Source organism: Myxocyprinus asiaticus, chromosome 4 (assembly GCF_019703515.2).
Source record: "Myxocyprinus asiaticus isolate MX2 ecotype Aquarium Trade chromosome 4, UBuf_Myxa_2, whole genome shotgun sequence".
Lineage (NCBI taxonomy): Eukaryota > Metazoa > Chordata > Actinopteri > Cypriniformes > Catostomidae > Myxocyprinus > Myxocyprinus asiaticus.
The window spans coordinates 6957581-6984584 of record NC_059347.1 but is presented as its reverse complement, the minus strand read 5'-3'; the positions used below and the strand labels follow the sequence as shown (position 1 = coordinate 6984584).

The 27004-nt window shown below is 37.0% G+C and overlaps 1 protein-coding gene across 2 annotated transcripts in view; it reads left to right on the top strand.

Moving 5' to 3' along the window:
* Positions 1–27004, top strand: part of LOC127435450 (CAP-Gly domain-containing linker protein 1-like) — a 96927-nt gene that overhangs the window by 55897 nt on the left and 14026 nt on the right. For both annotated transcript variants that reach the window (XM_051688963.1, XM_051688972.1), the window contains 12 exons: positions 1961–2176; positions 6417–6557; positions 6879–6964; positions 8206–8326; positions 9770–9822; positions 10440–10557; positions 15507–15559; positions 16139–16256; positions 20431–20516; positions 24570–24690; positions 26108–26160; positions 26778–26895. In XM_051688963.1, the coding sequence (XP_051544923.1) occupies positions 1961–2176; positions 6417–6557; positions 6879–6964; positions 8206–8326; positions 9770–9822; positions 10440–10557; positions 15507–15559; positions 16139–16256; positions 20431–20516; positions 24570–24690; positions 26108–26160; positions 26778–26895 (1284 nt within the window). The remainder of the gene's footprint in view (positions 1–1960; positions 2177–6416; positions 6558–6878; positions 6965–8205; positions 8327–9769; positions 9823–10439; positions 10558–15506; positions 15560–16138; positions 16257–20430; positions 20517–24569; positions 24691–26107; positions 26161–26777; positions 26896–27004) is intronic.

Sequence of the window (27004 nt, the reverse complement as noted above, 5' to 3'; positions counted from 1 at the left end):
ACAAAACTTTATCCCCAAATCTGTAAGCATCCTCTTTGGCCTGACGAAGCTGCATGAGCTCTGCTGTAAACCACAGTTTGTCGTTGTTGAACTTTAAATAAGTCCTAGTAGGAATGCACATATCCTCACAGAAACTGATATATGATGTAACTGTATATGTGAGCTCATCCAGGTCTGTGGCTACAGCCTCAAAAACATTCCAGTCTGTGCAGTCGAAGCAGGCTTGTAGTTCCCGCTCTGCTTCATTGGTCCATCTCTTTACAGTCCTTACTACTGGCTTGGTTGATTTTAATTTCTACCTGTAGGTTGGAAGAAGATGAACCAAACATTGATCAGAGAGTCCCAAAGCTGCTCTAGGTACAGAGCGATATGCATCCTTTATTGTTGTGTAACAATGATCCAGTATGTTCCTGTCTCTGGTGGGGCATGTGATGTGCTGTTTGTATTTGGGCAGTTCACATGTGAGATTTGCTTTATAAAATCTGCAACAATAATAATAACTGAGTCCGGGTATTGTTGTTCCATGTCTGTGATTTGATCAGCCAGCTGTTGCAGCGCTGTGTTCAAACACGCATTTGGTGCTATTATACACACTCACCAAAATAAACGAGGAAAACTCCCGCGGCGAGTAGAAAGGCTTACAGTTAATAAAGAGCGCTTCCAAATTAGGACAGCACATCCTCTTTAAGGTTGTTACATCTGTACACCAACTTTCATTGATATAAAAGCATGTTCCACCGCCTCTCGTTTTCCCCATTAACTCCATGATGCGATCCGCTCTGAACAGCTGGAAGCCTGGCAGATGTAACGCACTGTCTGGAATGGCTTCACTCAGCCAGTTTTCTGTGAAGCACAAAGCAGGAGAGGTTGAAAAAAGTCCTTGTTTGTGCAGGTGAGGAGATGTAGTTCGTCCGTTTTGTTAGGAAGAGAGCGGAGATTCGCTAAGTGAATACTCGGCAGCGCTGTTCGAAATCCATGCCGACGGAGTTTGACCAGCGCACCGGCTCATCTCCCTCGCCTGCGTCTCTTGAACAGCAGAGTGCGCCTCCAAATAAAATGTCTAGCAAAACGTCTGAATATTCGAAAACCGGGAAAAGATTGTCTGGTACATGCTGTCGAATGTTTAGCAGTTCGTCTCTGTTAAAACTGACTGGAAAAAGATTACTAAACACAGGACAAACAAACAAAAACAACAAAAGAACTGAGGAGCTCCACACTGAGGCAGCCATCCGCGGCGCCATCATGATGATTATTATTAACTGCAGAAGTTCAAGCAGAAAGTGGGGGAAAATGTCAATGCTCCATTCCTCCCATTATTTGTTCATCTTGTGATTTCATTTTGCACATGTAAATTGTTAATTTAGCCTACCCTTTGTTTATATTTCCAGTTGTTTAATGCTGGATAATATGGTTTACAGAATGTCACTTCATGTCCTTTGGATATAATTTTCTCATGGTAAATCTTCTTGAAAAAGATAAAATTAGATTTTTACACATTAATCTTAGGTATATCCCATCGCATATTGCTGTCACATTATTAATTATCCAAACCGTGTAGCCCTAGTAGTGAGTTTTTAGTTTATTTTTAGAAATAAAAAAAGGCTAATATTTAGTATGGTGAGGCAGAGAAATAAGAAATGAGACCTGTTATTTGAGGTAGGCTAGTAATGTTATTTTTCATATATTACCGGACTGACTTTCTTGCATTTTCTTAATACCAACATTTTGAATATTATCCTTACAATATGTCCCTACCAACTTTCAAACCAAACCTGCGCCCTTGATACAATCTATCCTATTTCTTCCTTTTTACTTCACTGTGACTTGGCAGGCCAAGTTGCTGAACAACGAATATGCGTTGTTTATGCATAAATGTACATTTTAACATCTGTAAGTAAAAATTTGACAACAACTGTGAAAATGACTTGTAAATGTACCTGCCTTTCTTATGACTCTGTAGGAGAAGAGCAATGAAGGGAATGAAGCTAAAGCCAAAGACATACATGCTCTGGGAGAGAAATCTGTTGCAGATGCTGTGGAACACCATTCAAAAGGACTGCAGGGGTTGCATGCCCAGTTTGAAAAAGCACAACAAGAGTTGCGTGTGTCTCAGGAAGAATGTCTGGAGCTGAAGAAACGGATGGAGGAGTTGATACCCTTCAAAGAAAAGGCTAAGGTAAGACCAGAACCATTGCATTTATGAAAGAGCACTGGGAATATTTTAATTAATTTTTGAAAGTGCTGTCAACGAAGTGCTGTCAAAGCATGGCAATTTTGTGCAATTAATTACAACCCCAATTTAAAAAAAAGTTGGGACAGTGTGGAAAATGCAAATAACAACTAAAAAGGGGTGATCTGTGAATTCTGTTCATCCTGTACTATATTTAAAGCACTACTACAACATATTTTTTAAGCAGTCAGCCAGCAGCAGCAGCAAGGGTGCTGTGCAGTATGGGAAGGTGCATCTAAGAGTTTTTGGATGGGCTGACCTGTGGAAGATACCCCAGGCCAGGCTAAGTTTTCTAATTAGATCCACCTATGACACTCTCCCAAGCCCTGGAAATTTGTCTCTGTAGTATGGTAAAGAGGAGATTTGTCCCCTCTGCGTGGCCCCAAGAACAAATCTGCAGCACATGTTGGCTGGGTGCAAGAAAGCCTTGGCACAAGGACAGTACAGGTGGCGGCATGATCAGGTTCTGCAAAAGCTGGCAGAGATCTTTGAGGTGTGTAGAATAAAGGTCAACAAAGGCCATCATGCTCCTCAGAGGAAGTACATTGAGTTTGTTAAAAAGTGGGGTGCTGCACACGGCACGGAAGGAGGAAAGATCAATCCTGGCACATGGGAGTGATTGGTCAATGGTGGTCAACCTTGGCCAGCAGCTAAAATTTCCTTTTGACATCACCACTACCTCCTTGAGGCCAGACATAGTGTTATGGTCGGCATCAGCTAGAAAAGTCATAATGATTGAACTTACTGTCCCATGGGAAGAGGGACTGGAGGCAGCCCATGAGAGGAAGAAGCTAAAATATGCTGATCTAGCCACAGAGTGCAGGGAAAATGGATGGAGGGATGAAAAGTGGGGTGTGCAGAAGTGAGAAAATAAGAATTGGGAACAATTGCGATATGTGGTGAGGTAGCATGTCGAAGAGAAGGGGTGGGGAGGAATTATTTCCGCTGACCCATTCAGTCCTTAACCGGGGGTTTCTGGAGGGGGTTTTAGTGCAGGAGCGAAACTAGGCCAAGCTAGGCACTGGAGGGACGGCTGACGCAGTCTCGTGGCTCGCCTCTCACATCGCTCTTCTACTTAATCTGTTGGAGGATTGGTTTAAGGTACTGGATGAGGGGTAGGCAGAGATTGATAGCTTGAGTTTTTTTTCTAACAGATGTAGGGCTTTACTGGTTATTTAGATCAGTGTTACTATCAGAAATAATTGGTAATTATTTCTTTAGTTATTAATTAATATTTAAATTAAATAATAAAATCTAACTCATTAAAACTTAATATGGGGCTCCAGTAAATGTAGTGTGCTAGGTTTAGGAGCGGGTTTGGTTATTAGCAATAATTAATAATGATCAAAGATAATTATTAATTATTAAAATCAATAGAACATTGATGAGAATCAGTGTTAGCTTTTTTAATCCTTTAAATCAACAATTATCAAAGATGATCACAAATAACTAACATCGATGAAACATTAATTAAAATTAACACTAGCTTATTGATCCTTCAAATTCAACAATCATCAAAGATAATTATCAATTATCAAAAATCAATAGAATATTAATAAGGATTAATATTGCCGTGGCACCACCCTGGAATCAGGGACTAATAACCAGATAGTATAACAGTCTCAATATTAGATTGTTCTCTTAGGAAAATCAACATCGATTTTCGAAAAAAAAAAAACGATGAAGGCTTGAATCCAAGCACTGACATCCCGTCAGCATTTGACACATGTGTATGCAAAACAAACTAAAAGACATCTCTTTGAAATATAACAAAGTTTATTTATTTAGTAATATCAATTAATAATTAATACAATGCAGTCAATAAACTTCCGACTTACAACTACAAACTAAACAGTGACATGATTAGATATGGTAACCAAAATAATCCTATAACACATGAGGAAGGTGTGTGTGAGAGAGAGAGAGTGTGTGTGTGTAAGGAGGGAAGTGCACAAAATGGCGGACATGACTCTCGTGGAGAGTATGTCACGTGAGATTTCCGGCCAGAGAATATGGCCGCCAATGTGGGCGGAGAGAAACTGGTCAATGGCGTCTACCAGTTTACCGCGTGTCTCCACTTGTACGATAACTTAGGGACAAAGCTGAGCTTTATCATGAAGTTATCTACTAGCCAAATTGTGTGCGAGAATGTTTGTGAGGGGTCGCGTGTGTGTGTGGTTAGTACGAGTGAGAGAGAATAAAGTGATGGCCCCAAAGCTGGTTTCGCGATTGTGGGAGAGAAAGCAGCTGTTAGTTTATCACTCAGAGACGCGGTGGACGGCTCGTAAACCGTCTTTGATTCTTTAATGGATAAACTCAGTGTCAGTCTCACCCGTGATGGCGGAAATACATAACAGTCCAATGCGGTTGGACTACAACACAGCAGATCTCATTCGTGACAATAATACATTACAGTAGTACCTTGAGTATTAGCTGCAATGAGCGGACTCGGCGGTCCGTAAATACATATAATACATATAATATAATACTCTATCTCTGCCCAGATGTAAACCTCTTAATTGAATCGCATGAGGAAGCAGCTAGAATGTGTGTTCATCCATCCTTTAACTCCGACTCGGTTCCTCGAGGCTCGGGTGATGACGGGAGGCCATTTCCTCGCTCTGTCGGCGGGCAGTACAGCTGCTGATTCTCGGCAGGCTGGTGGAGAAATCAGCGACGTCGACTTGATTGAAGATGGAAGAGAGATCTTTTCTCTCTTCACTTCTGCAGGCAAACGGATGAAGATGCGGATTGCTCAGCGGTCTCCTTCGGATCCGTTAGAGTGTTCGGTGGAACACAGAGTAATCTCAACTCGTCCAGCGAGATGGAGATTGTATGGCCACAGTTTCAAGTCGGACGTTACTTAATTGTGCCACGAGGCTACACCTGAGAGCAGCGATGAGCTGCGTCTACACACGGCGAGCAAAGTTGCTGGAAGCAAATCCAGGAAGCATCTCAGAGATATTTCTACTCCCGATGACATCATGGTTGAGGGCCGTTCTGTTGTGTGTCTCACCCAGTAGGTTTGAGGCACTTAAATTAAAGAATTAAGAATTAAAGCTTATGGTAACACCTTAATGTCTGCAGTCAGCGCAGCCTCAATTCATCAAGAGCCTTTTCACACAAGACTCATTCTTGCAATCAAAACAGCTTGATGCAGCACAACATAATGGAGCAGAACGCAGGGATCTTGATGCAACATTGTAAAAACACACCATTCATGATGCAAGAAGCATATAGTATCCATTTGCAGAGCTGAGACACTGTAAAACGAACGTGAACGAAAGTGAACCGTCTCATTAGACATAACAACATTGACTCGACTGATGGCGTGTGTTGAGGGCTTTGTTTCTCTGATCAACAGCAGACTGGGAGCATATTCAGAAAGTTGTTATGAAAACAATTTTTATTTTTGCAATTTCGTTTGGTGGTGCAGGCAGCGTAGAAATTACACACTTCAGCGTTAAATGATGTGGAAATAAACAATAGGCCTTTTGACTTCTAAAGCTACTTTTTCTAATGTCTACTGAGTGCTTTTGTCTGCCACCACTATGTAATGTCTTTGAAGTACAGTATCTTCATTTGGGGGCTTTTCACAGCCAGTATTGATACATGCAATTAAAAGTGTTTAATTCGATTGATTAATCGGAATATTACGTAATTAATTCCATTCAAATTTTTACTTGATTGACAGCCTTATTTATGGATTTACTATGCTGTAAATGCACATTTTGCACTTTGTTTTGTGAGGTTTTTTTAAAACTGTTAGAAACTTTTCCAAAAGCACATGATAATTAACAACCTCGAAATATGCACGTAGATTTGCTCTGTTTTGTAATCTCACAATACATTCCACAAACATACACAGGTTAATTTAATTCACAAATCCCGAGCTGGTTGCATTTGTATATATAAGATAAGTGAAAGTACTTTTGCATTTGTGATCATTTTGGAACCGTATTACCCAATGTTGATTCAGAAATTCAAGGTGGTTTTGAAGGAACACACACAGTAAGGATCTGGGTTAGATATTTACAAGGACTCTGGGCAAAAATGCCACAGAAGTTGACAAAAATGCTGCAGATACACATTATCAGTTATCTGATCTACATTATCGGCTTGTCTCTCAAAAAAAAAAAAAAAAAAAGAGATACAAATTACAATCAATCATATTAATTTGCTCCAGGCCTCAGAGAGTGAATTACAGACTACACAGGCCTCACTGGAGAGGTTGAGCCAGGACAACAGTCAACTACAGAAAGACAAATCTGAGGCTCTGGCTCTGGTGATGCAGCTCAAGAACACGATGCAAGAAGTGCAGGGCAAGGTGAGTGAACTAATGAAATCATAGCAATTCAACAAAATGGGGAAAAAATTCAAGGACAAGGCAGTTACACAGTTGTAATCCCTTAATGGTGTTCATACTGACAGTGATTTGCAGCAATGTGTCAAAATGTTGCAGAGTTCAATTTTATGCACAGGTGTAAATTTACACATTATAAAATTCTTCACAGGTAGTACTGAGATTTTATCAATTGGAACTTAAATATTGTAGTGGGACTAAAAATGGGCTCCCTATTTCATGTGATGTGGCATTTATTGGTGCCTGCTTCAAGTTGCTGAGTAGTTTTGTCTGTATGTTTTATAGCTGGATGCTGTAACGCAGCAGAACTCACAGTATGAAGAGAATATGAGTTCTGAGATTCAGAAGATCAGCAGTCTCTCTAAAGAGATGTGAGTGTCTACAAGCCACAACTGCACACACTGCAATACTTCATATGTTTTAATTGCAATAAAAAAAAAAAATTTCAATCTAAAATACAATTATGGACCTATTTTCAGCTGAAGTTTACTTTAACACGTGTTCAATTATCCCTACAGTTTCATTTGTGTCTTCATTATGTTTTTGAAAGTAATTATTCATCATACCAAAATATTCAAATCAAATATGAACTGCATAACTGCATCATGTCAAACCGAAAACAACTGAATTATGACCAACTTTCAGATTTCATGATGCATTGCATCTGTTAGTCAAGGGAAACTGAATCATTGTCATAGCAAATATTTATAAACTATTAAAACTATTAAAGTATTAATAAAAACAAATTACAAATTTATAACAAATTACATTGTTTAGTACTAAATAATGTCCAGTGTGACAACCGCTGTCATAGAAAATAGTGAATTATTTTTTTCTAGCTATGCTCAGCTCTAAAATAATAGGTTAGGAATTTCTAATTTTAATTACAATCTCTATGATTGATTTTTTTAAATGTATTTATTGCAAATGTTTGTCCAGTAATCTCAAGCAACTGGTAAAGTCATGGAAATTCATTGTTGTTGGAACCTAGTGCTAAATTGTCTTTACGGGTTGGAACTGAGAACTGGTTCAACCGATTCCATAAATAAAATATGATTTATGAATAATATGATTGTGATGACTTTCGGTTCCATTAATGGTTCTTGAATGTGCATATTTCCGCTGATGCGGACAGAACACTGTACCAAAAATACTCTTAAAAATGTTTTTGAAGTTTTTAATTAGTTGTGAATAGGCCTTAAATGCAATAAATTGCATTTATTTCCAAATATTTATTTCTCAAAAGTAAGAATTATTAACTGAACCGTTAAGGAATCGGAATCGAAGCATTAAAGTCCTTACATTTCCCTTCCCTAGTCACTATAGGATTCTTTTTTTAAAAAGCCAACTTCATTATGTAAAGTATCTTCCAAGGCTGTCTTAGATTATAACAAGAATCCTTAAAAAGCAAAGAATCAATCTGCTGTAGACCCATACGTATGTGTTTGACACATGCGCACTACAACTGTTTTGTAATGCACTTTGATGCAGTCTGCTCCATAGTTTCAGCTTAAGTTTAATTAGATTTTACCTCTGATTTTTTACTCCTAAAGGTACTTTTTTGTGTGTGTTTCTGTATATTGTGTGATTAAATGTTTTTTGTGTGTTTCAGTGAGGAGTTTAAACAAGCAGTCACTGATAAAACTCAGGCAATGGACTCACTGAAACAACGGAATGAAAAGCTAACCGCAGAACTCGCCAGCAGCCACAAAGACAGTGACATTCTGCTAAATGTATGTGAAATAGTACACCGTAAAAACAGGAATTGTTGAGCAAAGTTGTTGGCAACATGATGCAGTATGTTTTTTGAGCTCTCAACAACTGTCTTTATAATTTTCAGTTTTGTTTTGTCAATTATGTTTGTTCACTAAATGCAAAAACTTTTTTTGAGAGAACTACTAATTTCTTGTTCAGCCAACTATCATTTTGCAATACAAGAACATTCATTTTGTCACCATTTCAATCTTATATATGGTTTTAAATTAATTTAACATGACATTAAACTTTGCCTCTGAAGAAAGGTATTTCTTGCAAGGCAAGTACATACGTTTAGTTTGACACAGACACACAATAGTCCCCAACCATTAACACACAAACCTCAATAATGATAGCAATCAACAAACCTCATTAAGTTAAAAGATGAGCTCTTAACATCACCTCACAACAATTAACTAACAGTGGCAACAAAAAACAACAATAACAGCATAAGACAACAAACAGCAAAAAAAATAAGTCTGTAAGTTTTACCTCATAATTTATTCTTGTTGCAACACATGCTGGGAACTTGCAAATCAGCAGCATTGTTCAATATGAAATTGTTTAGACAGCTCTTGGTCTAACATGGGTTTTTATGTAGATGCAAAGTAATATTAATATTTCGTAGTATCTGTGACTCAATAAAATCCAAAAGCTGGATCAAATGTAATTTCATTTTTTACAGTGTAGATGTGTAAGATTTGATTGATTCATTCAGTTTGCATCTGGAAGGGAAAAAAACTTCTCACACTTGTCAATTAAATGAAATCGTATTTTATTTGTTGTTTTAATTTTTTGGATTTTTTCCCCTTTTTCACCCAATTTGGAATGCCCAATTCCCAGTGCTCTTTTAAGTCCTCGTGGTCGCGTAGTGATTCGCCTCAATCCGGGTGGCGGAGGACGAATCCCAGTTGCCTCCGCATCTGAGACCATCAACCCACGCATCTTATCACTTGGCTCTTTGAGCGCGTTGCCACGAAGACATAGCGCGTGTGGAGGCTTCACGGCATCCACCGCGGCAACCACGCTCAACTCACCACGCGCCCCACCAAGAACGAACCAAATTATAGTGACCACAAGGAGTTTACCCCATGTGATTCTACCCTCCCTATCAACCGGGCCAATTTAGTTGCTTAGGAGACCTGGCTGGAGTCACTCAGCACGCCCTGGAATTCAAACTAACGAACTAGCGAACTCCAGGGGTGATAGCCAGCGTATTTTACCACTGAGCTACCCAGGCCCCCTTTATTTTTATTTTTATTTATTTTTTAAGTGCTGAATGTCCGTCAGCTTGATTCTATTCCATTTACAATAGCCATTTAAATATGAAGTTTTTAGAGCAATAATTGCATTAATGTTACTAAAACTTTTTTGTCTCAAAATGATTTGAATACTTTGTTGTGTGTTCACTCTTAATGCAGCTCAAAAAGGAGTGTGACAACCTCCATGATCAATTGAAGGAGATGAAAAAGAGGTAAGAAACGACAGAGAATTTGAATTTTTTGTGATGGTACCATGTATACATACGTACCCTACACCCTCAAATGAATTAATAGAATTGAAATTCTGTCATCATTTTGCCCTCATGTCATTCCAAACCCATATGTTTTTCTTTTTTCTGTGAATCACAAAAGAAAATATTTAGCAGAATGCCCAAATTACTCTTTTTCAATATGGTGAAAGCATATAGTGACCAAGGTCTGTGGAGCTCCAAAAAAGACTTAAAACTCATAAAAGTAGTCCATATGACTCATGCTCTGTATTCTAAGTCTTCTGAAGCTTTATGAGCTTTGTGTGAAAAACCGACTGAAATTTTGCTATGCACTTGTTAGTCACTCCATAACTCTCAAATCTCAAAATTCTCAAATACATTTACATCCTTTTTGGAGGCTGACAGTCCCTGGTCACTGTATATTTTTTATGGGAAGAGCAATTTGGACTTTCAGCTGAACTTCTTTTTTGTGCCTTGGAGGAAAAAAATCATATATTTTTGGAATGGCATGAGGGTAAATGATGACAAAATTTTCATTTTCGAGGCAACAGTTCCTTCAATGCAGAATGTCCATGTCATGCAATGATTCTTGTGTACAGAGAGAGCACTTTAACGAGTAAATCAGAGAAGGAGAAAGCAGCACTTCAGCAGTCTCTCCAAACACAGAGTGCCTTGATCTCAGAAAAGGACAAAGAATTAGACTCTCTGAGAAATGAGGTAACATCCTGAATGACTAAAAAATTCCTGATAGCTTTTGAATGAAATGGACAGAAGTTTTTCATGAATTGCTGCATGTTCCTTAGCTTGGCTGTGATTTATTTACCACAGCCATTAAAATATAACAGTTATGAGTGTTTAAACAAGTTCTAAAGGACGAACTCTTTGGACCAATAGTTGCACTAGGCTAGTGTAACTAAAAGTCTCATAAGGTTAAAAAAAAAGAAAAGCTAAATGTCAACACGGCATCAGAATTAACCCTATTTAAAACACATCCTTAGTCAGATTGTGCTTTATTCAAAAATGTTTGCCTTTTATCAAAATGTATTAACTTGCTCTGCCTCTGAAATAATTTTCTTTTCGACTGATGTCAGCTGTGCCGCACAGGCTATTGGTTAATGTCAGCCTGTAGTAGTGGGTAATGCAGACTTTTACTGCTGTAATTTAATGCTGTTTGAAGTTAATGTAATAAATGTTATTGCAATAAAAAGGAGTGGGCCATATATCAGTTAAATTGATATACCAGTAAAAACTTTACAATATCAATGCTATCGCAGTTATGCAAAATGGCGCCACATGGTATTGAATTGGATTCCAATCAGAGGTTGTGCTACAAACAATCATTATATTATGTCATGGGATTCATATAATCATATATTATATTATTATAGTATAAGAGTGAGAGAGAGAACACAAAGATGAAAACTGATGTGATAGTTCTATATTTCATGCCCAATTAACTTTCCAATTATTTTTTTTTTCTGTTAGAGTGACGGACAGTATTTTCGAATTACCTGTCAATGTTTTAAAAATTCTGTAAGTAATGAAATTTTTTCGTTAACGCAACCTGGTTTCAGTCACTTTACTTTCCGAGACAAAATAAGGAAGAGGTTCTTGATAAAAGCTGTGTCCTCCCTGGTGTGGAGCTGACCCTACTGTAAGCACCACTTGCCTTAGTTACTGTTGCTGACCACGTTACCTTACTCTGAAAATTTTTTTTATTTTAGTTTTTGCCTATTTTTAAGATTTATGCATTTAAATTTTATAATAAAAATTCCATAATTTTTAACTAAAATTGTAAAACTTAAAACATTTAGTTTAAAAAAAAAAAAAATTCTTATTTTGTTGTAGATAACGCAATTCAATTTTATGGAATTTTGTTATGAAATTTAAATACGTAAATCTATAAATATTTTTTGATTGAACTATTAAACAACACTTGTCAACCGTGCATTTACATTTGAAGTCAGAAGTTTACATACACCTTAGCCAAATACATTTAAACTCAGTTTTTCACAATTCCTAACATTTAATCGTAGAAAACAGTCCCTGTCTTAGGTCAGTTAGGATCACTACTTTATTTTAAGAATGTGAATTGTCAGAAATAACTTGGGTCAAACTTTTAGGGTAGCCTTCCACAAGCATCTCACAATAAATTGCTGGGATTTTGGCCCATTCCTCCAGACAGAACTGGTGTAACTGAGTCAGGTTTGTAGGCTTCCTTGCTCACACATGCTTTTTCAGTTCTGCCCACAAATTTTCTGTCGGACTGAGGTCTGGGCATTGTGATGGCCACTCCAATACCTTGACTTTGTTGTCCTTAAGCCATTTTGCCACAACTTTGGAGGTATGCTTGGGGTCATTGTCCATTTGGAATACCCATTTGCGACTGAGCTTTAAGTTCCTGGCTGATGTCTTGAGATGTTGCTTCGATATATCCACATAATTTTCCTTGCTCATGATGCCATCTATTTTGTGAAGTGCACCAGTGCCTCCTGCAGCAAAGCACCCCCACAACATGATGCTGCCACTCCCATGCTTCACGGTTGGGATGGTGTTCCCAAACTTTGGCATTATGGCCAAACAGTTCAATTTTTGTTTCATCAGACCAGAGGACATTTCTCTAAAAAGTAAGATCTTTGTCCTCATGTGCACTTTCAAACTGTAGTCTGGCTTTTTTATAGCGGTTTTGGAGCAGTAGCTTCTTCCTGTCTGAGCAGCCTTTCAGGTTATATCGATATAGGACTCGTTTTACAGTGGATATAGATACTTGTCTACATTTTTCCTCCAGCATCTTCACAAGGTCCTTTGCTGTTGTTCTGGGATTGAATTGCACTTTTCGCACCAAACTACGTTCATCTCTAGGAGACAGAATGTGTCTCCTTCCTGAGCGGTATGATGGCTGCGTGGTCCCATGGTGTTTATACTTGCTTACTATTGTTTGTACAATTGAACGTGGTACCTTCAGGCATTTTGAAATTGCTCCCAAGGATGAACCAGACTTCTGGAGGTCCACAGTTTTTTTTTTTTTCTGAGGTCTTGGCTGATTTCTTTTGATTTTCCCATGATGTCAAGCAAAGAGGCATGGAGTTTGAAGGTAGGCCTTAAAATACATCCACAGGTACACCTCCAGTTGACTCCAGTTAGCCTATCAGAAGCTAATTGCCTAAAGGCTTGACATAATTTTTGGGAATTTTCCAAGCTGCTTAAAGGCACAGTTAACTTGGTGTATGTACACTTCTGACCCACTGGAATTGTGATATAGTCAATTAAAAGAGAAACAGTTTGTCTGTAAACAATTGTTGGAAAAATGACTCGTGTCATGCACAAAGTAGATGCCCTAAACGACTTGCCAAAACTATAGTTTGCTAATATTAAATCTGTGGAGTGGTTAAAAAATTAGTTTTAATGACTTCAGCCTAAGTGTATGTAAACTTCTGACTTCATCTGTATATCTACTATATAGTTGCAAAAAAAGGTTTCCAGTATCCAATGTTAAAGTTAAATCCAAATCAAATACATGATGGAGTGATGGAGATACATTGCTTCAGTAGCAAAGAAAACGCTTATGTTAAACACATTAATGTTTTTTATTAATGCCTCATTTTTGGCTTAAATAGATAAATAATTATTAAAAATAATATTTTATTTATAGATAAAGTTTTTTCATCACAATGAACTTTATAGGTCTACCATTACTTTGGATATTGTATAGGAACTAATTCATTACTTTTTCTGTTATTGGATCACTTTTTATAAAAATAAGTGTTTCATGATGTACGGTGCATTCAGAAAGTATTCAGACCCCTTCATTTTTTTTCAAATATTTGTAATGTTGTAGCTGTATGATAAAATGCTTTAGATTATTATTATTTTTTTCACATCACTCTACACTCCATATCCAATAATGACAAAGCAAAAAACAGATTTTTGATAACTTTTAAAAATGTATTAAAAAGAAAAAGCTGAAATATTGACATAAGTATTCAGACCCTTAACTCAGTACTTAGTTGAAGCACCTTTGGCTGCGATTACAGCCTCAGGTCTTTTTTGGATATGATGTGGCATACTTTGCACACCTGGATTTGAGGATTTTCTGCCATTCTTCTCTGCAGATCCTCTCAAGCTCTGTCAGGTTTAATGGGGACCGTCGGTGGACAGCCATTTTCAGGTCTCTCCAGAGATGTTCGATTTGGTTCAAGTCCAGGCTCTGGCTGGGCCACTCAAGGACGTTTACAGAGTTGTCCCTAAGCCACTCTTGTTTTGTCTTGGCTGTGTCCTGTTGGAAGGTGAACCTTCGGCCCAGTTTGAGGTCCTGAGCACTCTGGACCAGGTTTTCATTAAGGATATCTCTGTATTTTGCTGCGTTCAGCTATCCTTCTACCTTGACCATTCCCCCAGTCCCTTCTGCTGAAAAACACCCCCACAGCATGATGCTACCTCCACCATGCTTCACTGTTGGGATGGTATTGCGCAGGTGATGAGCGGTGCCTGGTTTCCTCCTGACATGATGCTTGGAAATGAGGCCAAACAGTTCAATCTTTGTTTCATCAGACCAGAGAATTTTGTTTCTCACAGTCCTTTAGGTGCTTTTTTGCAAATTCCAAGCGGGCTTTCATGTGTCTTGCACTAAGGAGAGGCTTCCGTCTGGCCCCTCTGCCATAAAGCCCAGATCATTGGAGTGTTGCAGTGATGGTTGTCCTTTTGCAAGTTCCTCCTATCTCCACACATGATCTCTGGAGCTCAATCAGAGTGACCATTGGGTTCTTGGTCACCTCTCTTACCAAGGCCCTTCTCCCCAGATTGCTCTGTTTGGCCAGGCGGCCAGCTCTAGGAAGAGTCCTGATTGTTCCAAACTTCTTCCATTTAAGAATTAAGGAGGCCACTGTGCTCCTGGGAACTTTCAATCCAGGCAAAAATGTTTTGTAGCCTCCCCCAGATCTTTGCTTTAACACAATCCTGTCTCTGAGTTCTGCAGGCAGTTCCTTTGACCTCATGGCTTGGTTTTTGCTCTGATATGCATTTTCAGCTGTGAGACCTTATATAGACAGGTGTGTGCCTTCCCAAATCATGTCCAATCAATTGAATGTGCCACAGGTGGACTCCAATCAAAGTGTAGATTCATCTCAAATATGATCCAGAGAAATGGGATGCTCCTGAGCTAAATTTCAAGTGTCAGAGCAAATGGTCTGAATACTTGTAAATGTGATATTTCAGTTTTTTCTTTTTAATACATTTGCAAAGTTATCAAAAATCTGTTTTTTGCTTTGTCATTATGGGGTATGGATTGTATTTTTTTAAAGCATATTACTAAGACTGCAACATGAAAAAAATGAAGGGGTCTGAATTCTTTATGAATGCACTGTATATCATTATTGACCAAAAGTTTCAAGAAATGTTTGCTTAAATCGCCCACCCCTAGCAATAATATTAAATAACAGTAGATTAGAAGAAAAAAAAGCATTACCATATATCTGGTGCCATTCAGGCATACAGTGGAACTGCAACATCAATTTCCCATGGATACAATTATGTACCACTTTTTTTTCCCCCATCACATTATGGAAGTGCCTAAATATTTTGATGCTTTACTTAAATAATTGGCATACAGTGTTGTGCACGTTTATGTGCTTAGTAAATACCCTAAATTCTCTTCACTCTTATTGCAGCTCAAAAAGGAATGTGATAAATTCAACGATCAATTGAATGAGATTAAAACGAGGTAAGAAACTACAGAGAATGGTTATGGAATTGTGATGATGCTGACCATACACCCTATTGAATTAAAAGAATACAAAAAAATACCCCAAAATTAAGAAGCGGCCAAAATGTAATTTTTCTTCCATGGAACACAAAAAACTTGTTTAAGCTACTCATTTTATTTTTTTCCAGGTGACAAAAGTAGATGTGACCAGTGGCTGTCTAGCTCCAGAAAGGACAAAAAGCAGCATAAAATGAAACTGGTGCAATTTTTGTGAATGTCACACAACAGATTTTTGTGAGGAATGGAAATTTATATTACAGTTCACTCAAACACATTGCACTCAGTCAAAAGACTGTGAAACAAGATATGTGCAAGTGTACTTTTATGGTGCTATTGTCTTCTTTGGTTGCTGTATGCTAATGTTGTATGGAAAATTGCAGTGTGGCCATTTTGCTTATCTTCTCCTTTTGTGCTCCACTGAAGAAAGACACTCACATGGGTTTGAAACGACATGAGAGTAATGGTGAATGACATTTTTCAAGTGAACTATTCCATTAATGCATAATGATCACATCATACAATGTCTCTTGTGTACAGGGAGAGCACTTTAACAAGTGAATCAGAAAAGGAGAAAGCAGCACTTCAGCAGGCTCTCCAAACACAGAGTGCCTTGATCTCACAAAAGGACAAAGAATTAGACTCTCTGAGAAATGAGGTAACATCCTGAATGAAGTTTTAAAATTATGAGTGTCTAAGGTTCTAAATAAGCACTGTAATACTGTAATCAATATTCTTACTAAAAGTTCCACAAGGAAAACAAAACTAAAGGAAAGTCTATGGGGCAAGGCATTTTACCAGAAAAAAAAACTATCAAATACACACTGTTTTGAAACTATTGCCACAAGAATGAAACATTATACACTGGCGGCCAGAAGTTTGGATTAATGTACAGATTTTGCTGTTTCGGAAGGAAATTGTTACTTTAATTCACCAAAGTGGCATTCCACTGATCACAAAGTATAGTCAGGACATTACTGATGTAAAAAACAGCACCATCACGATTTAAAAAAAAGTCATTTTGATCAAATCTAGACAGGCCCAATTTCCAGCTGCCATCACTCCAACACCTTATCCTTGAGTAATCATGCTAAATTGCTAATTTGGTACTAGAAAATCACTTGCCATTATATCAAACACAGTTGAAAGCTATTTGGTTCATTAAATGAAGCTTAACATTGTCTTTGTGTTGCCACCGTATGCAATAGACTGGCATGTCTTAAGGTCAATATTAGGTCAAAAATGGTATGAAATCTCTAGATCTAAGATTTCATACAAAAGTGTACACTACAGTCTCCAAAGACAAAGGACAACTGACTCTAACAAGGACATAAATTGGTGTGGAAGGCCAGATGAGCAACTAAACAAGAGGATAAGTACATCAGAGTCTCTAGTTTGAGAAATAGATGCCTCACATGTCCTCAGCTGACAGCTTCATTGAATTCTACCTGCTCAAAACCAGTTTCATGTACAACAGTAAAGAGAAGACTCAGGGGTGCAGACTTTATGGGACAAATTGCAAAGAAAAAGCCACTTTTGAAACAGAAAAACAAAAAAAATGGTTAGAGTGGGCAAAGAAACAGACACTGGACAATAGATAATTGGAAAAGAGTGTTGTGGATCTTAAACCCATTGAGCTTTTGTGGGAACAGCTAGACTGTAAGGTGCGTGAGAAGTGCCCGACAAGACAGCCACATCTATGGCAAGTGCTACAGGAAGCGTGGGGTGAAATGTTACCTGAGTATCTGGACAAACTGACAGCTAGAATGCCAAGGATCTGCAAAGCTGTCATTGCTCTGCACATGGAGGATTTTTTTGATGAGAACATTTTAAGTAGTTTAAGAAGTTCTGAACTTTTTTTTTTTTTTTTTTTTTTTTTTTTTTTAATATTTGTTTTCTTCACATTATTAGTGTCCTGACTATACATTGTTGAGTGCCACTTTGGTGAATAAAAGTACCAATTTCTTTCAATAAGAGCAAAATCTGTACATTATTCCAAACTTTTGGCCACCAGTGTACATTTTTACATTAGACTAGTGTTATAGAACCACTAACCTCATGTAATTAAAGTTATATCCAACATTTCAGCTAATAGTCAATAAAGCTTGTAACTTTCCCATGTTGTATGCATGGGAAAAATCCACCCATTTCACCCAAGTTCAGTTGCCCAGAAAAGTAGTCCCACTGCTAAAAGAATGATTCCCAGATAGCACATGAACATCTCCGATGTTCGACGTTTAAAGTAGTCATGACATGAGGAATCAAATTTTCCTTGATCTTTTGGCACATAAGAGATCATTGTACTATAAAAACATACTGTAAGTTTCAGAACTGAAAACTTCCTCCTTAATAGAAAAAGAGCATTTATTTAAACCAGGCTCCAGAAATGGCTTGTTTGGAATTTGTGGAACGTGTGACATCACAAGAACCAAATACACATGTATATGACTGCCTCTTCAGCAAGACATCAATGTCTTTTTTTCATCATTGCACCCTTGGCCCCGCCCACTGGTGCTCACAGTCAGTCACACTGTTGAAGAGGAGAGAGGGCCTGTCATGGGAGATTCATCTACACTTTTAAGGTGAATTACACAGGACACCTTCATGTGCCTATCTGGATTTAAATGTTTTTCTACATAAACATGCACTAGACAAACAGCAAGAGATGTGATGTCTAGTTATAACTCTAAAAAGGAGACCAGCATTCTGTTTCATTCAGCAATGCTGTTTGTTGCTGTTTTGAAGGCGTTCTGGACAGTTTTTGCACCTATCTGTGCTATTGTTATTGTTAGTCTTTTGTAAACATGCACTATATGGATGTCTTTGATTGTTTGGATGCGTTTCATGAGCTGGACAAGCGCAATTTTTTTAAAGGTTTAAACAAACATGGAAGAGATGTCGCTCCTGTAAAGACCAGCGTCTATGCTTTGGCCTGTTGATGCACCCAACATCACCATGGATTGTATTACGTTTGTGTATTCAGAACATTTCAGCATTGATTGTATGTGTTTTCAGCTGATATCAGTGTGGATTGCTTGTGAACCAGTCATAATACGATTCAAGCTTTGCAAAGGAACTGTTATTGAATGAGCATTATTTTTAATTATTATTAATAAATTACTAAATTATGATTGTTTTGGTGCAAAAAAAAAAAAAAAAACTTACAATATAAGTGGACCTCATGGAAGATAATAAAATGATTTTAAACAAATAGAGTAGTCAAGTAATTTTTATTTGTATTACACTTTTCACAACATGCATCGTTTCAAAGCAGTTTTACAGAAAATCATGCATTAACAGAAAATGAAACTGTAATATCAATAAAGTCTTCGATTCATCATTGTGTAGTTTGATTAAATATGATTGTAAATTGTGTATAAAATAAATAATTAAGAAAATAATTAAATCATAATTGTATTTAGAACTGCAGTGAGCAAGCAGAAGGCAACTGTGGCAAGGAATACAAAACTCCATAAGATGTTGGTTAATGGAGAAAAATAACCTTGGGAGAAACCAGGCTCACTGTGGGGGCCAGTTCCCTTCTGGCTATAAACAGCATGAATAGAATGCCAATATTATTTTGTGTGTGTGTGTGTAGTGCAAGTCATGGTTTTAAATTAGTATCCTAAGTAAGTTAAGGGCCAGTGTTTAAACAAGAAGATTTTGTTTGAGCTGTAAGATTAATGATAATGTCTTTGAAGTCCATCCTGGATTAACTGCAGAAGTTCACATAGATGCATTGTCCTTTGATTAGCCAAAAATTTAAATAAAAAAAATTAACTTGTCATCTTCCACATGAAAACACGCATCAAGACGTCTGGGTGATGTGTGTGTGCTATCAGGAATTTGGTCAATGTTACAGATTAAGATTATATGGAGCCACTTAGGGGACGGGGGAGGAATTTGTATTCCCTCGTAATACATTTTGCATTCATTATTTTCATAGTGAAACCATAGTATTTATACAAGAAAATGAAAACTATGGTAATAAAAATCCAAATTTTGTTATGGTTTTACTATTAATTCCATAGTTTCCATTTTTTTTTTTGTGGAAACATGGTTTTACTATAGTAATATTGTAGAAACTATGACTGTAAAAGGCTTAACTTTTTTATATAGAACCCATGGTTTTATTAAAGTTATATTGTTTTAACCATGGTTTTTGGGCAGAAACCATGGTTTTTATAGAGTATACTGCATCCATGTAGTGACCATGGTTTTACTATAGATTAACCATGGTTAATCTTGTAGTCACTATGGTTTTACTAAAAACCATGCTTGAACTGTATTGTAACCATAGTTAAACTATGGTATAATAGTAATATCATAATAACCACAAATTATGATTTTTATTACCATAGTTTTCGTTTTCCTGTATTATTACTATGGATTCACTACAAATGTCATGGTTGAATTATGGTTTCTGTAGTAAAACCGTGGTATGAAATAAATGTGTACTGGCTGCACATTTCAGCTTTTAAACACTCTTGTACACTTACCGCATAGATGTACATTGTAAGTGCATTTCTGTGAACATGATTCTTGTTTTTTACAAACTGTTACAAAATGTTTTCCACATTTCATTTTTATTTGTATAGCATTCTTTTTTTTTTTTTTTGCTTTTCACAATTTTCATAGTTTCAAAGCAGCTTTACAGAAGGTCATTCCTTAATGTCTTAATGCCCCCAGTGAACAACTCTATAGAAATAATTTTTTAATGTCTTTAACTGGTGTCTGCTTCAGGTTGCTCAATTCCAGTGATGCTTTTATTAATAGTTGGTCAGTAAATGGTTAAAATGTATCCAAATAGTTTTTTTCTGTATGTTTTGTAGCTGGATGCAGTAATGCGGCAGAACTCGCAGTATCAACAGGATCTGAGTTGTGACGGTCAGAAGATCAGCAGTCTTTCTAAAAAGATGTGAGTGTCTTCAACCCTCTGTATATATACTTTACTGCAATACTTCATATATGTGTTCTTACTTGTATAAGAAAGTTCAGTTATATATTAAGTATTTTGGTTACACTTTAATTTACAGTGTGTGTTACAGTGTAATTACACAAGTACTGAGTAATATTAATTATCAGCATGTACATACTATAGGGTTAGATTCTGGATTATGGTTAGTTACATATAATTATGCATAATTTACTGTTATTATTATAGTCAATACATGTAATATGTGTAACAAGGACACTGTAAAATAAAGTGTTACCAGAATTTTATATTCATGATAAATTTCCATGCAGTTTAAATTAGTCTCTCCTTAGTAATTTACTTTTATTTTTATTGATGCATCTGTATGAAAATCTTTGGCCGATACAGATTTTAATGAAACAAACTATACCAATATTTTGCCACTTACACTCACAATTATTTTGTCATTAGATCACTGTTTTGCTTAGGAATTATGCTTTAAAAAATTACAAAAAGGTACAAAACTATTTTATTGTTCTAACAATACATCATTTCTACTGAACATGGATAGGATCTGTTATACACAGGAAAGGCCAACATTTAAGAGAGCCACAATGAAAGATTAGAATAGAATAGAAGATAAAAAAAAGTTAAATAAAAAAAGATAAGAACAAATGAAAGATAACATGACCATTAATGTGGGGAATTTTTTTTTATTTTGCACAAACTTTTTTACAGAACAAAACTCACAGTTTCCATATTATGATAGAAAATTACAATTTCCTATTATGCATTCAACATGCTCTGTTGGATTTTATTAATTTTAGTAGGTTTTTCTTTATACTACACAGAAAAAAATTATTACAAACTTTAAACACAATTAATTTGCGCAATTATAAATAAAATATTGGTTTTTAATATTGCGTTGTCATGCTTATAACTGAAATGCAGATGGTTTTCATTTGGTCAATAATTGGGCTATATAATTAACAATTACTTAATTTTCTGAATAGATCTGCAGCTCTATTACATAACAAAACCACTGTTAGTGTGAATTAAGTCTCAAGTCTGCGGTTGTAATGCTGTAGTTTCACATACACAGGGCTCGACAGTAAGGACTGCCCGATGGCCCGGGGCCAGTGAGAGAGAGATTCTGGCCAGTTGCTAGAACTGTCACTTGCCCGATCGGGCCAGTGCTGCATTTATAACATTAGTGCAAGAAAACAACAAGTGAGAGAGCACAAAAATTACACTGAGCGAACGAAGTATTCTAACCGACGAGCAAGCGCAATTCTATTTAGCTCGCAAAGATGCACAAGCGCATAATATACTGGATGCACCAAGGCACAGTCGCATGCAGACACCGAGTGCACTCTCCTCATACTGTCCTCGCTCTTTTCCAAGTGTCTTAGCAGCAGCTATTACCAATGTGTAGAAAATAGAAGGGAAAAAACCCCACTTAATGAATTTCGTAGCGGGATTGCACGTCTTGCACAATATTTTAAGTATCCACGCACATTCCGTGTTCACAGTGCGTGAAATCCCCACATTTTTCGTTTTTACATGTTGGTGAAAAGCAGTAATCTATAGGACTGAAAATCCATGTCTCTCCGTGCATATGTCTCATCATCATCTCTCTCCGTGCAGCGTAGACTGTTTAACATGCATGCGCTCTCGTAAAGGGACAGAGCACTCGTTTGATTCCCACTGTAAAAAAACAAATACATTTTCTCTCATTAATTCGCTTTTAGAGATGAAGCGCCGAATGAGACGTAATAAACTTTGTTAAACCCCAGTTATACACGTGTCTGGAAATCACGAGCTGCTCAATATCCAAAATGTAAGTATAGATTTAATTAGGTTTGTTTCAAAACGTAAATATTAATTCAACATAATAATAGCGTTTGATATGAAAAGAAGCAAAATCGACTAGTCGGTGCAACCCATAGTTTCATGCATTTATAATATACACTGTATGTATAACACACTTTGTATCTATGTATAGATATGTATATATAAAGGTTTGTTTGTTTTATAGATGGTTTATTTATAGATGTTTTTTTATAAAGATTTTCTGCATAAAATCATATCTTGCAAATTATAAATGTGATGTGAGTTGGTTTTGTGGTTTACAAGGACATTCTTTTAGGTTACACACTAGTATTTATGAGGGTATTATGCTATAAATGTGGTTTATGAGGACATCCCTAGTGTCCCTGTAATCCAAATTTTAGGCTATTCTTATCAGAGCTGTTCAGCTGCAGGGTGAAGATGAATATTCAAAACAGTCTACTTCATATCATCCTCATAAAACACCAGTTACATTTCTCATTTCTGGACCGTACAGGTATTTTTATTTTTGTGCTTTGTGCATCAGTCTGTGTTGGTCTTTAGGTTGTCTGATTTCATGTTATATACAGTACACATTGTTAATTCACAGATTAGGCCTAATATCTCCCTAATGTATATTACACGTCACAACCGATTTGGTAGCAATGGACACCAAAACATTCAGACAAATTATTACATTCAGACAATAATTACATCTTTAACTCAGTAATTAAATCTTTGATCCTGTGTGTGAATACACTACACATGGCCAAAAGTTGCATGACAGCATGACTAAACGGGTGACCGAAAACACACAATCTCCTCCACAGAACTCTTCACTTAAAACTCATGTGTAAATGGCAGTATGGCTGAGGTTAATAAGATGTATTTATGAATTGATATCTGTAAAGTGCTTATATGGGATTACATAAGGCATAAATCACATCTCGCAAATTATAAATGTGATGTGAGTTGGTTTTGTGGTTTACAAGGACATTCTTTTAGGTTACACACTAGTATTTATGAGGGTATTATGCTATAAATGTGGTTTATGAGGACATCCCTAGTGTCCCTGTAATCCAAATTTTTTGAAAACATTGTTTAATATGTTTTTAAAGCCATTTGGATTACAGGGACACTAGGGATTTATGAAGCCAAAAGGTTTCTGTGAGGGTTAGGTTTAGGGTAGGGTTAGGGGATAGAATATATAGTTTGTACAGTATAAAAATCATTGTCTATGAAGAGTCCTCGTAATGATAGGAGTACCAACGTGTGTGTGTGTGCTCAATGCTGCATTAATGTGTGAGTGAAGAGAATGTCAGCACAACTGAGACGATGTGGGTGAGAAATGAAAGCATGTATGCCTCCATTGACAGATGAATGTTACTTACGGTGTCATGTCCCTATAATTTCTTGATTGGTTTCAGGTTGTATTTTGGCTTGTTCTTGAAAAATTTTAAATGTCTGCAGTGCGGTTTCCTCAAACATGCTTTGTAAACGCAAAACGCTTCGTATTCACTTTTTACTCTTAAGTCTCATTTAATATATATTTGCATATATGTATTTGTATTTAGACGCAGTCGACTAGTGGTTAAACTGACAGAGAATTCGACTAGTCGGTGCAACCCATAGTTTCATGCATTTATAATATACACTGTATGTATAACACACTTTGTATCTATGTATAGATATGTATATATAAAGGTTTGTTTGTTTTATAGATGGTTTATTTATAGATGTTTTTTTATAAAGATTTTCTGCAACAGAGCTGCAGATCTGTACAGAAAATTAAGTGATTGTTAGTCATTTCGGCCAATTATTGACTAAATTAAAACCATCTGCATAATGGTCTTAGGCATGACAACACAATATTAAAAAACATTTGTTTATTTATAATTATTTGCAGAAGTTTATTGTGTTTTCAGTGTGTAATATAAAGAAATACCTACCAAAATAAATGAAATCCAACAATGTTGAATGTATAATATGAATTTCTAATGTTCTATCATAATAAGTAAAATGTGCAAGTTCTGTTGTGCAAAATGTTTACTTTTTTTCCCACATCAGTGGTCATACTATCCTATTTTTCTAATTTTTTTTTTTTATCTTGTTTTAATCTTTCATTGTGGCTCTCTTAAAGTATTGACCAGTCATGTGTTCAAATTATTTAAAAAGTTTTATTTTAAAATTCTGTATTTGTGATTAAATGCTCTTTGTGTGTTTCAGTGAGGAGTTGAAACAAGTAGTCGCTGATAAAACTCAGGCAGTGGACTCCCTGAAACAACAGAATGAAAAGCTAACCACAGAACTCGCCAGCAGCCACAAAGACAGTGACATCATACTCAGTGTATGTTAAATAGTAGAATTGTAGCAACATATTTATATATATATATATATATATATATATATATATATATATATATATATATATATATATATATATATACACCGATCAGCCACAACATTAAAGCCTAATATCGTGTAGGTCTCCCTCGTGCTGCCAAAACTGCTCTGACCCGTCGAGGCCTGGACTCTGAAGGTGTCCTGTGGTATCTGGCAGCAAGACGTTAGCAGCTGATCCTTTAAATCCTGTAAGTTGTGAGGTGGGGCCTCTATGGATCGGACTTGTTGGTCCTGCACATCCCATAGATGCTCAATCGGATTGAGATCTGGGGAATTTGGAGGCCAAGTCAACACCTTGAACTCTTTGTCATGTTCCTCAAACCATTCCTGAACAATTTTTGCAGTGTGGCAGGGCGCATTATCCTGCTGAAAGAGGCCACTGTCGTCAGTGAAGTTGCCATGAAGAGGTGTACGTGGTCTGCAACAATCTTTAGGTTGGTGGTACGTGTCAAAGTAACATGCACATGAATGTCAGGACCCAAGGTTTCCCCAGGTAAACAACGCACACGCACCCAGCCGTCCACATGATCTAAAAGGAAGCGTGATTCATCAGACCTGGCCACCTTCTTCCATTTCTCCATGGTCCAGTTCTGACGCTCACGTGCCCATTGTAAGCGGTGGACAGGGATCAGTATGGGCACTCTGACCGGTCTGCAGCTACGCAGCCCCATACCCAGCAAGCTGCGATGCACTGTGTTCTGACTCCTTTCTATAATGGCCAGCATTACGTTTTTTCAGCAGTTTGTGCTACAGTAGTTCTTCTGTGGGATCGGACTAGACGGGCTATCCTTCATTCCCCACACGCATCGATGATCCTTGGGCGCCCATGACCCTGTCGCCGGTTCACCGGTTGTCCTTCCTTGGACCACTTTTGGTAGGTACTAACCACTGCATACCAGGAACACCCCACAAGACCTCCCGTTTTGGAGATGCTCTGACCCAGTCGTCTAGCCATCACAGTTTGGCCCTTGTCAAAGTCGCTCAGATCCTTACGCTTGCCCATTTTTCCTGCTTCCAATACATTGAATTCAAGAACTGACTGCTCACTTGCCGCCTAATATATCCTACCCCTTGACAGGTGCCATTGTAACGAGATAATGTTATTCACTTCACCTGCCAGTGGTTTTAATGTTGTGGCTGATCAGTGTGTGTGTGTGTGTATGTATGTATATATATATATATATAATATAAAATTATTAATTTTATTCAGAAAGATTTCTTTGTGTGTGTGTCTGAATTATGTAGTTTGCTGGGTAAATATTTTTACGCCTTAATTCATTTGAATATAATATTGTGCATTTATAAGCTCAATTCATAAGAAATAAATGTCCTAAATTCTCTACACTTTTATCTAAATGCAGCTTAAAAAGGAGTGTGAGAAGCTCAATGATCAGTTGAAGGAGATTAAAATGAGGTAAGAAACTGCAGAGAATGGAAAGTATTTGTGATTGTGTCTTGTGTTGAAGGCCTTGCTGCTTTGTTTTATGTACCGTATCCACCCTTTTCCTGAAAACGGTAGTGTTATGATTTATAAAGAAAGCCTGTTTTCTTTTTCCGGTCTCCAGTCAGCATCAGCGTGTGTTCTTAACAGGTATTGTGATATTTACCGTATTACATTTGTAAAAATTGTCCAAAATATGAATGTGGCTCCATAGTGCAGATACTCTAGAGAGTCACAATGATGGAAGCGTTTTTTGACCATCCTCACCCGTCAAATATTAAGGAGTGGGTGGATGACGTGAAGCTATGGACTGAGGTGAGTTACACTGATATCATTTACTACTTCCACTTGTTATGACAGCCAACAGCTGCACAAGTTTTTACTCCAACTAACACTTAAAATGGTGGTTGTTCTCTGTCTGGAATGCTCGTATTGGTAGATTTTACATTTGCTTCTTATGGAGACTGGAACTAGAAAACAGTCCAACGGCAATCAGAATCATCGTGGCGGGCCCAGTGGTTGGTCAGGAAAACTGTGGATAGTCATACTGGTTGTGTACCCTCAAATGAATGAATGCACAATGTCCACAGAGAGGGCACTCTATCAAGTGAATCAGAAAAGGAGAAAGCAGCACTTCAGCAGTCTCTCCAAACACAGAGTGCCTTGACCTCCAAAAAGGACAAAGAATTAGACTCTCTGAGAAATGAGGTAACATCCTGAATGACCTTTATTTAATAAGGATTTTTATATATTAAATAGATTTGTACATTAAATTGACATTTTATTACTTGTCAGACGCTTTTATCTAATGCATTCA